Genomic DNA, 18,224 nt, shown 5'->3' with positions numbered 1-18,224 from the left:
GAGCTGTTTTCTTTATTGTGAGATTGCGTGATGTTAGACGACTTTTCTTCATGCCCGAAGTGGGCAGTTCTAATATTCTACAAAGTCAGTCCTTATCTTCCCCCATTTTGACTTCTGTTTACCCAAGGGCCATAGGTAACTACCCCAAAACAATGCTCAACGGAAAACATGCGCTCAAATAATCTCTTAGTCTATACATTGGTGTTCAGTCTATTTGAGCGGCCAGTGTATTTTCGGCATCATTCTAGGCCCTGAGGATGCAACAATCAATAACACAAACAAAAAGTGCTTTTATGCATACAATCCTTATTACAAACAAATGACTGGATGTTAGATTCCTGGGAATGCCCTGCAATTCAATATAGATCCTGTCAGTGCCTCCGAGGGAATAATTTATACTGAAAATAGTCACTATCCTTTCTCCAGCCTCTCTCAGCTCACTTCCTTCGTGTCCTTCTCTAATTTGGAAATACTTATAGGATGGGAATGGAGAAAAGTATCAAAATCGTCTTTTTTCGGCTCCTTGTTTGAAAAATCTTTTCTTGACCTGAGGGCATACAAACATTTTCCGAAATTTACAACTATATAGCAGAGTCGAGTCTATCCTAATTTCCCTGGAAGAAGAAATGACAACCCACTCTACAGTTTTTGCTTGGCAAATCCCATGGACAGACGAGTCTGGTGGGCTACAGTCCCTGAGGTCTAAAAAAGAGTCAGACACAACTGAGTAACTGAGCATTCACCCCACTTTGCTGCTGCTGCTGCTAAGTCGCTTCAGTCGTGCCCGACTCTATGCGATCCCATAGACGGCAGTCCACCAGGCTCCCCCGTCCCTGGGATTCTCCAGGCAAGAACACTGGAGTCGGTTGCCATTTCCTTCTCCAATACATGAAAGTGAAAAGTGAAATTGAAGTCGCTCAGTCGAGTCCGACTCTTGGCGACCCCATGGACTGCAGCCTACCAGGCTCCTCCGTCCATGGGATTTTCCAGGCAAGAGTTCTGGAGTGGGTTGCCATTGCCTTTTCTGTCACCCCACTTTAGGATTCTTTTAAAATGTGCTGACTTTTCCACAGGTAAAATATCCTAAACTTCTTAAGCGTTTTTTCATAATGTTCATTTTCAGTATTAAAGAAGTATCAAAAGATTCCTGGAGTTTGAGCTAGTAATTTGGGGGTTTTTACTGCAGGACTGAGAGTCAGTTGGGAGTCTTAAAGGCAGTTGTACACCTGAAGTGAACAAAATATTGTAATAAACTATACTTCAATAAAAACAAATAAAGCCAGGTGTCACAATCATAGGACTATTTTAGGGAGACAACAGTCATGTTGAAGATGGACTCATGAGGATGAAGTCTACTCTATCTGGGCCCAATACAGAGGTTGCTCAACTTTCACAATGGGATGTCAGGCTTGCCACCTCCTTCAGTTAATCAGTGTTTGAAAGACATGACTGTGCAGTCAATAACACAAAACAGCAACACTCCAGAATTGTCCAGAATTTAACTGGAATTGAAACTTTGCCAGATTCTGTTAGAAGATGGACTAAAGAAGCGACATGAAAGGATGCACTTGAGGGTTCTCATGATAGGCTAAGGACTTTTGAGTCCAAAATCTAAATGCACGTCATAATTTGCAGGTGAAATAAACATCCTGAACATGTATATACATTTTACAAAAGCATGTACGCTGTTGTAATTAATGAAACCTCAGATTTCTGGAGAACATGACAACACTTTGCCATCAGCATTAAAGTACAACTACTTGTAGTACGTGTATGCATGAGGTGTTGGTGAAAAGTTTTCATCATCAAATAAGGGGTCTTCATACTTAAAAAAGACTGGAAAAGCACTCTGAATTCTCCAGACACATCCTGAACTCTGTTCTTAAGTCACACTGTATCTATCATCTGAAAACCACATATACAGAGTTTCATCTTCCATAGAAGCAATTTTAGAGTTAGAGCCGAAATGTTTTCATCTCAGTTTTCTTCAACAAACTATATAAGAAATGCCTATATAAGGAACATGCTCTAATATACTGTAGACACTGAACTTGAAGACCAATGTTTAATCTGTCTATTGTGTAATAAGCCATGTAATTCCCTTTGGAATTTGTTACTAGGAAATTGTATATCTTGGACTCTGTCCAATTAGCTAAGGTGTAACCATTTCCCAAAATGTTTTCTGTGCAACAAGAGGGCATGAAGGTGCTCCTCCAAACAGGATTCTTTTTGTCCTTCCCTTTGGGAAAGCAATGCTTCTTACAGTTCCTTTGTTTAAGATTTAGAAACGACATCAGCATATTATAAACCCTGAGAAGTCTTTAAGGGAAGAAAAATCCCCACCTAGCCAGCATTTCCTAAACGTGTTAGTTTTAAAAAAAATTAGCTTGTAAAACACCTTTGACAAATACTGGGTAACCCACTGCTCATCTCTTTCTTGACCAGTCAGGGAACTTAGAACTAAATTTAATTCTCAATTATGGTCATTATGTTAACTGACACACACTTGCATCCTCTTCTAGGATTTTCAATTTCTATCTTAGTAGCCTTATTGAACGTGGTGGTTTAGTTGCTTAGTCGTGTCTGACACTTGTGATCCCACAGACTGTAGCCCATCAGGCTCCTCTGTCCATGGGATTTTCCAGGCAAGAATACTGGAGTGGGTTGCCATTTCCTTAGCCTTATTGCATGTGTATATTTAATTCTGTCTGCAGTAAGAATCAGTAACATTTGAAAGAGAAAGGATAGATGTTAAGAGACACTGAAAGACTTGAAAAGATATACATTTATTAATCCTTGTGAAAGAGCATTTCATATGTCATGCAGATAGATAAAACAAATATTTAAGAAATCAACACCTTGAAGACCTTTTAGTACATTTATAACAAAGTGGGACAGGCTTCATGCTCTTCCATATGTAAACTTCCACTTGAGCTGTGTACTCTTGACTTCTCAGTGTGTACTCAGTCACATCCAACTCTTTGCAACCCCATGGACTGTAGTTTACCAGGCTCCTCTGTCAATGGTATTTTCCAAGCAAGAATATTGGAGTGGGTTGCCATGTAGTGCTCCAGGGGATCTCCCTGACCCAGGAACTGAACCTGCATCTCTTGCATCTCCTACATTGGCAGGTGGATTCTTTACCACTGCAACACCTGGAAAGCTCACACTTGATTTCTATTTATTTGTAATTTAAAAAATCTGCCTTTGCCTTGTCTTCCTTCCTCTGCTGAATCTCAGAAATTCTGAATTTATATAGAAGAGTACCATTTAAGCTTTAATTTAAAATTTGCTGGAACTTCCCTGGTGGTCTAGTTGTTAAGACTCCTTACTTCCACTTAAGGGGCACAGGGTTGGTTCTTAGTCAGGGAACTGAGAACTGTGGCCAAAAAAAAAAAAAAAAAAAAAAACTTACTAAAAGTGATCAATGTTTATTAATCAAAAAAATGTTCTGTGTTAAACTGAGGTATAGCCTCACATTCAAGAAATGTGGTACAGGATTACAGAAATTGCTCAGAGAAGTCTGAGCATTCAGCAGGCATTTGTTTAGAATTTACCAGTTACAGGATCCGTGACAGGTTTCTTAATTTTTTTAATGCCTCAATTTCCTCATCCCACAGGGACGTTGTATGATTAAATTATTTAAAACTGTAAAGAATAGTGCCTGGCATGTGTAGGGCACTAGTATGTAGTATTACAGTACTATTATTGATAGACAAAATCTTGGAAGTGAATGTGCTCACCAAAGAAACACTGAATGGGAAGGTCAAGGACAAAGGCTTGAGAGATCTCACAATTAGAGGGGTCAGGGAACCAGGAAGAACCAACACAGGAGACAAGAGTGATCAGTATAAGAAGTAGAAGAAGAAATGATAAAGTGTAAACACCAGAATCAGTACTGTCAGGTGTTGGTGGTCAAAATATTGATGAATGAAAAGGTCTGAGAACCAGTTACTGGAGAGATTTCCCACTCTCTCCACGTTTGTGGGTTTCCCACACTCTATGTTTTCTTTTCTTATGTCTAGTAAGATTTGAGCTCACTCTGAAAGCTTTTCCACACTCCTCACATATATAAGGTTTCTCTCCAGTATGAACTCGCTTGTGTCCAATCAGGGCCGAACTCTGACGGAAAGACGTGCCACACTCATGGCAGGTAAATGGCTTCTCACCCGTGTGGATTCTTTCATGCTGTCTCAGGACTGAGCTCTGATGAAAGACCTTTCCACACACCTCACACCTGTAAGGTTTCTCTCCGGTGTGGATTCTTTGATGATTGGTCAAGTTTGATTTCCCACTGAAAGCTCGACCACAGTCTGAACATTTATAAGGTTTCTCTCCGGTGTGGACTCTTTGATGGATGGTAAGGCAGTGTTGATCTTGGAAAGTTTTCCCGCAATCCCCACATCGATGGGGCTTCTCCCCAGTGTGTCCTCGTTCATGAGCCCGGCATTTACAGTTATGATGAAAGGTTTTCCCACACTCCTTACACTTATAAGGCTTCTCTTTGGTGTGGATTCTTCTATGTTTGGTGAGCTCTGCTTCGTTGCTGAAGGCTTTTCCACACTGAGGGCACTCACAATGTTTCTCCTGAGTGTGGAGTCTTCTGTGTTTGCTTAGGTCTGAGCTCCAGCTGAAGGCCCTCCCACACTCATTGCACTCATAAGGTCGCTCCCCAGTGTGGACTCTTGTGTGTTTGATGAGGTCTGAACTCCCGCTGAAAGCCTTCCCGCACTCCTCACATGCATAGGGTTTCTCCCCAGTGTGGCTCCTGCTGTGGATGATGAGGGAATGCTTAAACTGAAAGGCCTTCCCACAGTCACTGCATTCGTAAGGCTTCTCTCCTGTGTGGATGATCTGATGCATCCTGAGACAGTACCTGGTCTTGAAGGCCTTCCCACAGTCACTGCACGGGTGTGGCTTCTCCCCACTGTGGGTTTTTTTATGTCGGCAAAGAGCGGATCTACTACTGAAGGCCTTCCCACACTGGGTACAGTTAAAGGGTTTCTCCCCTGTGTGGATTATCTGGTGCATGGAAAGTTGATTTTTGGTCTTGAATGCTTTCCCACACTCATTACACACATAGGGTTTCTCGCCAGAGTGAATTCGCTCATGGAGAATTAAGTCAGAATGCCAACTGAAGTTTTTGCCACATCGGGTGCATTCATGCTGTTTCTTTTCCGTAAGAACTCCATACAGAATACATTCTGAGTTTGGACTGAAGTGTTTTATAAGTCCCTTCTGGTTCTTTCCTTTCCTGAAAGTCACTTTATCACAGCTTTCTTTCTCTTCTCTCCATTTCTCTCTCACAGGCATTTCCCATTGATTCTCTAATTTGACATCTTGTACACAAACTTCTCCAACCTCTGGATCCTGGGAAACAACTTTTAGGAGACTTTTAAATTTCACCCAGCATACTTCTCCATTTTCAAAAACCTCCTGTTCTGATCTTGCCTTCTCACTCTCAGGCCATGTCTTGGCAGCTGATACTTAAACAAGAAAATAAAATTGTCAGATAGAGGAAAGGAGATAAGTGAGTTGGACAGGGGAAGCAATGGTAAGTTGTTGGAAGAGTAAATGACTTTCTCACGCTTGAAGAATTGCTAACATTATGGCAAAGGTCAAAGGAGGCTGAAACACTGAAAAGTACGAAGATATTCAAAACTGAGTAAACCTGACATAAATCCTTCCAAAGTCTACCCATGTTCTAGAATCTCCTAGTTTCGCAAACTATAACTTCATACACTTAAGCCCCTAAACAGGAAACTGGAAATCATTTTCAACTCATTCTAATACTCACTAACATTTTACAAATGTTACAGGTGAAGTGAGCTGCAGAGGTGGCGCTCAAGTGCCAGTGCAGCCCCCTTTGTAAGGATATGTCTGCTTTGTTCCTGACAGTGGACCTTGGAGAGCCATATTTCTGTGGTGTACCTCTGCCCACTTGGGTAGGACAGGTTAGATCTGGGGAAGACCTGATCCAAACCAGACCAGATTCTCTCCTCATGAACTCTGGAATCATGATGTGAAAGCAGGTAAGGCCCGGCTCTGAAGACGGCTGGATCTTTAGCACTTAAATTTGAGTGGTGTTGGGATATGGGTGCTGTATAGGGGATGGAAAGCTCTGTCACTGGGACTGACAAGCAGAGATTGATCTGCCAAGAAAGAAGAATGGAGCAGACCCACAGAGTAGCAGAGAAGACAGCTGGAGAGCAGGGCCTGATGGCATTCCAGCCCTTCTTAAGCCTCCTGTATACTTGCTCTTAAGTTCTTTGACACCCTGAATAATAAGTAAATTTGTTTTCTCTTGCTTAAGCTAGCTTGAGTTAATTTTTACTATTGGCAACCAGAGTCCAAATCTATCTTTTATTATCTCCTAACTCTATCCCTTCTTCATTTCTATTTCTAGTGCATTCTCACTAGCTAACTTCAATACCCCTCAAAAGTCCTTTAGTCTGCTTCCTCTCTAATCCATCTTGTACACTGCTTCTAGATTATTCCTTCTAAAAATCAAATCTAATCACATCACTTTTTAGCTTAAAACACTTCAATGGTGCTCCATAGTTAACCAGACAGGAAGTAAAATGTACAGTCAAGAGCCCCAGCTCACTGTCCTAGTTCTGACACCTAACAACTGTGCCAACTTGGGAGGATGATGTAACTTCTCTCTGTGACCCATTGTTTTTATCAGCAAAATGGGGTCTAGGTTACCCATGATAATGAAATGAGTCAATGTATGTAAAGCACCTGCAACACTGAAATAAGTACTTAATCATCTTACCTGTTAGTATAAGAATAAAGTTCAAGGTCTGTAGATTACCAAAAACTCATTCAGTCATGATCTTGCCCCTGTCCACTGCTCCTGTAGTGTCTCCACTGGCTACTACAAGTCCTTTGCTCTGGTCATACTGAACTATTCACAGTTCACATTCTTATTCCCCTCTGCCTAGAAGGACTCTCCCCTCCTTCAACGAAATGACCTCACTTATTCCACATAACTTAGTTCAGTTGTCATTCCTCCTGCAGTCTTTTGGTCCCCAGGTCAGATTTAGGTGTTTTTCCTCTCTGTTTATGTATATCAGGTGCTTATCCTTATTTATATATCTCAGTAACTCCCATTATACTGGACTGTATAATTACTTCTTTTTTTTTTAATTTTCCATAAAGATACTTTTATTTATTTTTTAAATTTTATTTTATTTTTAAACTTTACATAATTGTATTAGTTTTGCCAAATTACTTCTTTACCTATCTGCCTTCCCCACTAGAAAACAAGCTTCTGGAAGTCAGGGCCCATATCTTATCTGACTGTCTATCTGTAGAACCTTATGTAATAGCTGGCACATAACAGTTGCCCAATTATGCTTTTTAGATGGAAGGTAGGACAGAAGAGTAGGTATTTGGATAGGGAAGCTGGAGTTGCTGTGTCAGCAAAGGACAATTTTTTTTGAATGATAAATGTAGAAAATAGTTTAAATGAAGAGCTGGTAATATTTCATGACTCACTACATAAGAGGTTCAGGGAATGGAAAGAAAAGTAAGAAAGAGGTAGAACCAGATATAGAAATAGGGAGAGCTTAATGAAGAGACAGCCTTGGAGGGAGAGATGAGTTTGTCTTTAGATATGCTGCTTCCTAGATGACAATGCAATATTCAAATAAAAATCAGGAGTTAGAAACATGAGACTGCTGCCCAGGAAAGAGGTAAAGGTTAGCACTGTCAGTGTGGCAGGCATCCAGCTTCACAACAAGAGAGAATAGAAAAAGACAAGGGTCAAAGGCTCAGGGCTCTGAAAGAGGGAAGGTCCAGAAAAAACAAACTAACAAAACCCCCTGAAATGCAGAGGCAGAAAAGCAATGTTCTCTGAGCATTGCAGTAAATGATACACAGAGGGCAGATAAATTGTCAGAGCCTTTTTGCAAGAAATCGAAAAAATTCTATTAGATATGTTGCAAAGAGCCAATTAGATAATGACAGAATAATTACCCAAATAGTATGTTTTCTCTGCCTTTAAGATTTCCTAAATAGATTCCCTCTGGGCCCTTGAGGATGGATGGCCCACCACTAAGAACATTCTATAATCATTTTGTCACGTGGAACACACAAGGGGACAGACAGCTTCTCTAGCACTCACCTGGATAGGAGCAGCTCAGGAACTCCCAGTCCTGTCGATCCTGAACATAGGGCTCTGCCCCTTGCTCCAGACGGGAGATCAAAGGTGGTTTAGAAAATGAAAATCCTGGTTGTACAGAGGAAGAAGGAATAAGTGTGTATAGCAACAAAGAACTGTCCTAACATTTACCTTGATCCCTCTGTTTGCATATGAAAATAGGAAAGAAATGTTTATTTGGGCAGAGAAAAGGGTTTATTCAGGGGTCTGGTAACCTGTAAATGAAACAGGTTGAAGGACTTTCTCAGAAGTCAATACTCACAAAGGCAAAGAAAGAGTTTCTGGAAAACTGTTGGTTGGTTATATTTTCCCTGTTCTTTTTAGGAGAATGGGAGTTTGTAGAGGAAGGCTAATCTGCTTTCAGCCACTAGGAAGGAGTTCATGACTAGGTGATGGATACAGAGCATTTAATAGAAAATGAGAGGCTTAAGGAGGCAAGAATCTAGGGAGAACAGAAGCTAAGCATTTCTGTTCTATTCAGAGAGAGTTTCATTTCAGAGAATCAGAAAACAGCAACTAAGTTACATCTTGCTATGTAAACAGGGACAACTCAAAACTAATTTGGGAGGAAGATGCTGATGATAAAGAACAAGGGCTCTGATTTTCAATATGAGACCCCATACTCATCAACAAAGCAATGAAAAGAAAAAGGAAGGGAGAAAGTACTAAGCCAAGTGCAGGGAACGTTCTTACCAAGTGACACCATGTTCCCATAATTTTCCAACATCACATCTTTATAGAGGTGTCTTTGAGCGTGGGTCAGACACTGCCACTCCTCATGACTGAAGTTCACAGCTACATCCTCAAATGTCACTGACTCCTGAAACAACATGTTCCTGCTTTTGTGGGAGGAAATTTCATAGTTCCCTCAGGAAACAGAGGCAGAAGAAAAGAATTTGTAGGGAGAAGGTTTACAGAAGTGAAAGGCTGTTACTGTTCGGTGTTTATCTGGGGACAAGGTGAAAGGGAGCATAGGCTTTCAGTAGCAAAAAATAACAAACAAACAATCCACAAATGGTCTGTCATCCAAAAAAGCACCCCTTATGAGAGGGAGCACCTGGACTTGGGAGTGAGGACAAGGCCACATTTAGGAGACAGTGATATATTTTCAGGAAGGAAGGAAGGGGCCTTAGCTCACTTGAGGCTGGCTCATCACTGTATGTTTTGCTCCTGGCAGGTTTCCTTGGCTTCCATCTCTGGCTAAGGCAGGGCACTGAGGAAATGGTAGAGCTGAGAGAAGGGAAATAAGCCTAGAGTCAATTCAGCACAGTGTTAATGAAGCCTACTTTCATCCTCTCCTGCCTCAACCTAGAAGCTTATGAAGTTCTGATCTAGGGGGTAAGTTGACTGCATTACACTATCCTCTTTCTCTGATATTCCTCTAGTCTCAGTTTCCAGTGTGAGGTATCATGACCTGGCTAGCAGCCAAGCCAACTGTAAGTGCACTCTTCTTTTCTCTCACCTACTAAATCCTTTACTCTGTCTCCCTTAATCCTAGAAGACCTAAGAGGCCCAAATCACTGACTACCAGCTTAATATGATAGCTTGGCTTCCTGTATTTGAATGTTGCAGTAATTTTGTCCAGAAAGACTTGGGGTGGAGGTGGAGGGGAAAAAAGGAGAGGTATGCATCAGAAATATCCACAGAGGGACTTCCCTGGTGGTTCAGACACAAATTCGATCCTTGGTCAGGGATCTAAGATCCCACTTGCCACAGAGCAACGAACCCTGGACACTGCAACTACCAGCTGAAAGACCCCGCATCCACAATTAAGACCCAATGCAGCCAAATAAGTATTTTTTTAAAGGAAATATAAATAAATATAAATAAAAAGGGATAGGTCCAAAGCTTACTTCCTTATGTAACTTACTAGTTGGTCTACCTCCACTTAGTTCACTAGAAACATTTTTTCTCTTGTTATTAGAGAAAATCACTTCCCCGCTTTGATTCTGAGTCTTTTTCCTGTTAATTACCTAGAATTAAGCAATTCTGCTCCCCGCCCCCAACTGCCCTTCCAGTATAGTATAACACACACCACTTTTTAAAATGCAGAAGAAACTTTTTCAGAGTGTACAAATGACCAAGTATGATCCATATGGATTGGGAAAAAAGTACAGTTTCACATTACGGGTTAATGGGGCCCTGTTTTATTCCTTGCAGGCCAACGTGGCTTTTCTGTAGCTTCAGTGTTTATGGTGGTTTATCTTTCTTTACAGTTATCAACATACTCCCCAGTTTAAGACCATTCCTTTCTGGTCCGAAGTCACTTATTGGTAAGACTCTAGGTTCATCCCTTGGCCTCAGGACCCCAAAACTCTCACTTCAATTTCACCAAAACCTCAATTTAGGAAAAAATTGGCTTTTTTCTTCAGAAATATGCCAAGAAGATTCTTCTTTGGTCTATGTCACCCTTAGCTTTTGATCAAAACAGGTCTGTGTTCAATCATTGTGGATTCCACACAGTTTCCCCACTATCTCCTCTGAAAGTCTGTTACTTTATAACTCTTTGTCTCAGAAAGTTGGTTGGTTGGGAAACCAACCACCTGGCAGGCACAGAGCTCACAGCAGATACACGCTTTGTTCTGAAATGTTCCATAACAGTTCTTTCCTTATAATATCAATAAACTTTAACCTCCCAATTTTTTTTTTCAATCACCATTTTATAATGAACATTTTCAAATATACAGAAAAGTTGAAAGAACTATATAGGGAACATCCATATACTCACCACTGACATTCTACTATTAACATTTTGCAATATTTGCTTTATCACGTATCTGTCCATCTAACTATCTATAAATTCATTTTATTTTTTGTTGCATTTCAAAGTAAGTTGAAGACATAAGCATACATCACCCCTAACACTATGACACATATCATTAACTAAAGTTGAATATTTGTTTACATTATTTTTAAAGTAAAATTTATATACAGTAAAATGTTTAAATCTTAAATTTTTGACAAAGCATACTCTTATTTAACTCAAACTCTCCTCCATATGCATCCCATTTGGATTTTTACCATATCTTCTTCATAAATTACAAAAGTTTTGTTACTTTGTAGTGGCTTTTTTTCCTAAGTGTTCCTTACGTTAAACACTGTTTTTAAATGTGGTAAAAAATATAAAAGGAAATTTACCATTTTAACTATTTCTAAGTATTTCAATAGTGTTAAAATATTCACAATGGGGGGCAGAGGATGAATATGTGGAACAGAATTTTTAGGGCATCAAAATAGTCTGCATGCTACTTTAATAGCAGATATACAGTATTATTCATTTGTAGAAACCCATATAACTGTATAGCACAAAGCATGAATCCTAATATAAACTGCTGCTGCTGCTGCTGCTGCTGCTAAGTCGCTTCAGTCATGTCTGACTCTGTGCAACCTCATAGATGGCAGCCTCAGTCCCTGGGATTCTCCAGGCAAGAATACTGGAGTGGGTTGCCAATTCCTTCTCCAATACAAACTAGGGAGTTTAGAGTTTAGTTAATAATTATGTGTCAATATTGGCTCATCGCTTGTAACAAATGTACCACACTAAAATCATAAGAATGCTCAAACTACCATACAATTGCACTCATCTCACACACTAGTAAAGTAATGCTCAAAATTCTCCAAACCAGGCTTCAGCAATACACGAACCGCAAACTTCCAGATGTTCAAGCTGGTTTTAGAGAAGGCAGAAGAACCAGAGATCAAATTGCCAACATCCGCTGCATCGTGGAAAAAGCAAGAGAGTTCCAGAAAAACATCTATTTCTGCTTTATTGACTATGCCAAAGCCTTTGACTGTGTGGATCACAATAAACTGTGGAAAATTCTGAAAGAGATGGGAATACCAGACCACCTGACCTGCTTCTTGAGAAACCTGTATGCAGGTCAGGAAGCAACAGTTAGAACTGGACATGGAACAACAGACTGGTTCCAAATAGGAAAAGGAGTACGTCAAGGCTATATATTGTCACCCTGCCTATTTAACTTCTATGCAGAGTACATCATGAGAAATGCTGGGCTGTAAGAAGCAGAAGCTGGAATCAAGATTGCCGGGAGAAATATCAATAACCTCAGATACACAGATGACACCACTCTTATGGCAGAAAGTGAAGAAGAACTAAAAAGCCTCTTGATGAAAGTGAAAGAAGAGAGTGAAAAAGTTGGCTTAAAGCTCAACATTCAGAAAACGAAGATCATGGCATCTGGTCCCATCACTTCATGACAAATAGATGGGGAAACAGTGGAAACAGTGTCAGACTTTATTTTTTCGGGCTGCAAAATCACTGCAGATGGTGATTGCAGCCATGAAATTAAAAGACGCTTGGTCCTTGGAAGGAAAGTTATGACCAACCTAGACAGCATATTAAAAAGCAGAGACATTACTTTGCCAACTAAAGTCCATCTAGTCAAGGCTATAGTTTTTCCAGTGGTCATGTACGGAAGTGAGAGTTGGACTGTAAAGAAAGCTGGGTGCAGAAGAATTGATGCTTTTGAACTGTGGTGTTGGAGAAGACTCTTGAGAGTCCCTTGGACTGCAAGGAGATCCAACCAGTCCCTCCTAAAGGAGATCAGTCCTGGGTGTTCATTGGAGGGACTGATGTTGAAGTTGAAACTCCAATACTTTGGCCACCTGATGCAGAGAGCTGACTCATTTGAAAAGACCCTGATGCTGGGAAAGATTGAGGGCAGGAGGAGAAGGGGACAACAGAGGATGAGATGGCTGGATGGCATCACTGACACATTGGACATGGGTTTGGGTGGACTCCGGGAGTTGGTAATGGACAGGGAGGCCTGGTGTGCTGCAGTTCAGTTGGATACGACTGAGTGACTGGACTGAACTGAAAATCATAACAGATCTCTAGAACTTTTTCATCTTGCAAAACTGAAACTCTATACCCATTAAACAACAAAACAACAACTCTATTTTTCCTTCTCCTCAGCCCCTGGTAACCATTGTAGTGATTTTTTTCCCCAGGAGTTGGTGATGGACAGGGAAGTCTGGCATGCTGCAATCCATGGGGTCACAAATAGTCGGACAGATTGAGACTGAACTGAACTGAACTGTGCATTTCGGCTTGTGACATCTTAGTTCTTCCATCAGTGGTTGAACTTAGGCAACAGCAGCAGTCCTAACGACTGGAGTGCGAGGGAATTCTCTTCACTGTAGTGATTCTTAAACTTTATTTCTTAGTTTCTGAATTTGAAAGATCAGTTAAAAATGAACTTGGGGGAATTCACACATGGGTGAGAGTCTCTTCCTTTTCTAAGGACACTCATCTCATCATTGGGGTCCCAACTTCATGACTTCATCTAAAACTGATTACTTCCCAAAGCCTCACCCCTAAATATCATAACACTGGGGTGGGGGTTAGGGCATCAACATATGAATTTTGAGGGGATAGAAACATTCAGCCCATGACAAAACTATTAGTTAAAGCAATGTACAGATATTATCCAGGATGAGATTAACTCATTTACATATTATGCTAAGTAATTGTAAACTTTATGGCTCTAAAAATCACTTATAGGAAGATAATTCAATATCTTTTGAGAAAAAGGACTGGAATACTCAGGTAGGATATGAACCATAAAGTTATATATATTTTTAAACTTTAAAAAAATGAAATAAAATTAACAACCATGTTAAGCAATATCTATTATTTTCTACCTCTTAAATTTGTGATAAATATGTTCTATAGTATTAAGTTTTCCTTTATGATTACTTTACAGTAGAAATTTCAAGATTTCTCTTCTGGAAGTTCCAATAATATGCTTAGAAATTCATTTTACCTTTTTTTTTCTTTGCACGTAATATGTATCATCCTAAAAGCCTATTTTAGGGGTGTCCAGGTGCCTAGTCCTCTGTCTAATAGCCTCTGTCTAACAGCCTCTGTCTATACAAGGTGGTAAAGAACCCGCCTGCCAATGCTGGTTAGGCGTAAGAGATGCTGGTTCCATCCCTGGATGGGGAAGATCCCCTAGAGAAGGGACTGGCAATCCACTCCAGTATTCTTGCCTGGAGAATCCAATGGACAGAGGAGCGCGGTGGGCTACAGTTCATAAGGTTGCACAGAGTCAGACACGACTGAAGAGACTTAGCACAGCATACAAATCTTATCCACTTTTCTCTTCATATATGCCACCGAAGAGCATATCTAAAGCCCAGTCCCACATTTCCCCTTCTTTATTTTTCCCAGAGTTTCACAACAAAACCTTTGCTCCTTCTTTTGCCATGGCTTTATCTTCTATTTCTCAGTTATACTAAAATGTAAAAATCTCAGGGTTAACAGATGTACAGAAATAAAATGACATACAATCAAAATTTACATGTTGGTAAAACTGTGGTTGGGGAGACGTTACCAAATTATACAAGTTTAACATGTGCAAATATTCATATACACATATGTAAGCTACTTGTCATATATATATTGAGTTGAACATATAATAAGTGGATGAATACATTCACTATCTTCCATAAACTGCTTTGAAGAATCTTTTCTTATGAATTTTTATTTTTTTCCAAATTTGATTTACGATGAGGGCAGAAACTGAATAATTTAGTTCCTGTCAATACCAGGCGAAGCCTAGTATAGAAATAATAGATTTTTCTATAAATACTCAATAATGAGCAAATTTCCAGGCCCCAGGAAGCATCTCTCACCTAGTCTGTGTCCCTGCCCCAGTTTTAGCTGCCATAACTCCTGCCACAATACCCTGTGTACATTACCTCTTTCCTGTAGGAACATGCTATCAGGGATGCAAAGCTGGTTTGGTGATCCTGGACTCTCATCTGATATCACGATCTATTGCAAGGAATAGAAAACATTTGGAGAAGTTATGGAGGGACAGAAAATTTATGGGAAGCTGCATATTGGTTGGTTATGCAACCAACTATAAAGTTCTATTCATGGAAGTCAACTCTCCAAACTACCAAAAAGGGTGAGAAAAACATGGGCTCAGTCTCTGATATACCTTATGAAAAACAGAAATGGCATCCAATTATTCTATAACTTAAAAACATCACCAGGTAATCCAGAAAAAGTATTTTGAAGGAGAAAACTTCCTCACAGTCAATCCAACCTCACCACACTTCCAATGCTTTCCTCCTTTCCTGGACTCACTTCTTTCTCCTTGTGATATACTGCAGATTCTCCTCTTTTTACCTGCTGCATGTCTTCTTTTCCAGTCTTCTTTCTTTCTTTTCTTTTCCAGTCTTCTAACACTGTCCCAGTTTCTTCTCTGCTGGTTGGATCCAGCTCCTAAAGTCAATCCTGGCTTTGCCCAGATAACCAGTTTTGAAGTGGCTCCAGTGGATATCAGCCTCCCTTCAGGGATATAAGCCTTGGTGATACCAGTCAAAAGACTGCTCTTGACCCACAGGGCAGCTGCTTTTTGGTTTGATGTATCAATACTGCCCTAGATGTGGGGTTTATCAGCAGTAATAAGCTAGAGGTGATCCCATACCTTGTTTTCCTGTATATTTGATGAAGGGAAGAGAGAATAGAGGGATGTGACCAAAGTGAAAAGAAGGAATCACTGAGAATCTGGAGTATCTATGAGAGATGAGGGAGAAGAGGAACAAATTGAAGATGATAATATATCCAGAACACAACTTCTCCTGCCACCATCTTGGCCCAAGCCACCATTGCCTGCCTTGACCTGTATTGTGTTAGCCATCAAACTGGTCTCCTGCTTCTGTCCTTGTCTTTTGTCTTCTATTTGTCTTTTCTCAATACAATAAAGTGGGCTATTTAAAACTTAGTTGGATTATTTCAGCTCTCTGCTTTTAAGCATCTATCTTACTCAAAATAAGGAGTAGCATATAAGGCCCTAAAGAATCTCATTGCATCGCCTCTGTTCATTCAAAATAAAAGCTAAAGTCCTTACAGTGGCATATAAGTCTACAGGGTTGCTATTACCTTTCCTACTATTCTCCCCCCCATTCAACCCCCTTCAGTCCCACAGATCTTTCTCTTCCTTTTTAGGCACGGTTCCATTTTAGGGACTTTGCACTGGCTGTTCCCTCTACCTCAAGCTATCCTCAAGATGAATAATCTTGCCTCCTTCAACTGTTTGCTTGCATGTAATCCTCCCTAGGAAACCTACTCTAGGTGCCCTATTTAAAATTACAGCCTACCCCCTCCTTCCAATCCCGACATGCCTTGCTTTCACCTATACAGCACTTTCCAACAAGGTGCATAAGTTAATTATATACTTTCCATTGTTTATTGTAGGTCTTCCTTTCCCTATAATGTAAGCTCCTAGGCTTTTGAGAGCACGGACTTTTTGTCTATTTTGTTCACTGACCTATTCCCAACGTTTAAAACAGTGCCTGCACCAGCAGTCGCTCAGCTAGAAATTGGCCAAATGAAATAACGCACGAATGGATGCTGCGGAGGAAAATAAATGAGGAAAAAAAAAAAAAAGTAAGGGGCCGCTGAGAGCAAGAAGAGCGCGGGGGAGGCGGAGGAAAAAGCCCTGGTGGGGCAAAAGCCCGCGGCGGACTCCAGATCCTGGGGAACCTGGCCCCAAAGCCCCGCCCCACCCCCGCCCGCCGTTCCGGGCCCCTGGGAGGAGGTGTATTAATACTATGATTTAAGTGAAGCAGGTGGCGGTGTCGGCCTCCTTCCAGCCGCCCCTCGGTGGGTTCGGAGACCCCAGTGGCAGCTTGGGAGCCCGTCAGCTACAGTCCCATCCCATGTTGGCTGGCGACACAGACCTTCCTGCCGATATTCTCCTCTAGAAATGACAAAATAAAGGAACCTATTCTAGCTCCACTTCCTAGTCCTTCAATAATCATTTCCGGTGACTTTCTAGGAAATCATCAACTCGCTGGTTGAGGAGTTCCCTAGAAACCCTCCGCAACCGCAGCCCAAATGTGTTATTTCTTGTTTTACTTTCTTCAGAATGCATCTGTTAAAATAGAACCACAATGTCATTATCCCACCTATCAAAATTAAAATAACTCCCGGGTACCATGTAATACTGAGTCCATATTTGAATTTCCCAAATAGATAAAATATGCTGCTTTTTTGAATCAAGATCTAAAGTCTATGTACTTTATTTGGTTATTTGTCTTAACTCTTTTTATACTTAGATCTAGAATAGTTCCTCCATCTTTCACTTTCTCCCCTATCGTACACATTTGGTCATTTGTCCTGAATATTCCACATGCTGGCTTGGTCTAAGTCCATCCCCATTTAATCTGTTTCTCTAGCCTTGTATTTGTTAACTAGATGTTAGCTCTAAAGGTTTAGTTTGGTTTACCTTTATGGGTAAGCATTATTTTTACGTGGTGCTACCTACTTCCGTTTGCTTTACATTAGGAGGCATATAAAGTCAGATAATTTCACTCTCTGTGAGGCTGACATCGATTGGATCTTTCCAATAGTTGGATCCTTCCAGGTAAAGTTCATCAACCTTTCATCTGGTGGTTTCATCCACTGATGATCTTTGCCTGAATCAAGTATTTTATTGCAAAACCGGGATTTTCTAATTCAGTTTTTTTTTTTTTTTCATATTTATGATTTGGAATTCCTTTTAAAAGAAGGATTTTATCTCTTTAACCTATCAATTCACGGTTGTTTGGTTATTCTGAAATGTGAGTTCTAACAGAAAAGACAAAATAAATGTTTACCTTTCTATTTAACTGCCAATTTTCAGGGTAAACAGCCGTGCCCTAGGTGCCATGGCTGCTGTTATTACACATTAACTATTCTTCAAAATAATCATCAATGAGCACTGCCTTCCAGTATTCATACTTTTGTGTAGCTTCTTCCCATATTATACCAATTGGTTTGTGTGACCGATTGAGTATGGCAGAAATGATATTATGTTACTTCTGCTGCTGCTGCTGCTAAGTCGCTTCAGTCGTGAACGACTCTGTGCGACCCCATAGACGGCAGCCCACTAGGCTCCTCTGTCCCTGGGCTTCTCCAGGCAAGAATACTGGAGTGGGTTGCCATTTCCTTCTCTAAGGTGTGAAAGTGAAAGGTGAAAGTGAAGTCGCTCAGTCGTGTCCGACTCCTAGCGACCCCATGGACTGCAGCCTACCAGGCTCT

General features: G+C 40.6%; 1 protein-coding gene across 4 annotated transcripts; it reads right to left on the bottom strand.

Annotated features, from left to right (window-relative positions):
• Positions 1 to 2,767: 2,767 nt before the first annotated feature.
• ZNF311 (zinc finger protein 311) lies at positions 2,768 to 16,963 on the bottom strand. Of its 4 annotated transcripts, none has more exons than XM_061398662.1 (7): positions 16,883 to 16,963; positions 15,285 to 15,636; positions 14,891 to 14,966; positions 9,306 to 9,397; positions 8,861 to 8,987; positions 8,132 to 8,236; positions 2,768 to 5,486 (listed from the first exon to the last, which is right to left on the bottom strand). In XM_061398662.1, the coding sequence occupies exons 2-7, from the start codon at positions 15,333 to 15,335 to the stop codon at positions 3,952 to 3,954; spliced, it is 1,986 nt and encodes a 661-aa protein (XP_061254646.1). In that variant the 5' UTR covers positions 15,336 to 15,636; positions 16,883 to 16,963; the 3' UTR covers positions 2,768 to 3,951. The 4 variants fall into 4 exon arrangements, with proteins under 4 accessions (XP_061254646.1, XP_061254647.1, XP_061254648.1 ...); XM_061398663.1 differs by having other exon boundaries at positions 16,471 to 16,948; XM_061398664.1 differs by having other exon boundaries at positions 15,327 to 16,947.
• Positions 16,964 to 18,224: the final 1,261 nt, after the last annotated feature.

This window comes from Bos javanicus, chromosome 23, assembly GCF_032452875.1.
Source record: "Bos javanicus breed banteng chromosome 23, ARS-OSU_banteng_1.0, whole genome shotgun sequence".
Taxonomy (NCBI): Eukaryota; Metazoa; Chordata; class Mammalia; order Artiodactyla; family Bovidae; genus Bos; species Bos javanicus.
This window is presented reverse-complemented; position numbering and strand designations above follow the sequence as displayed.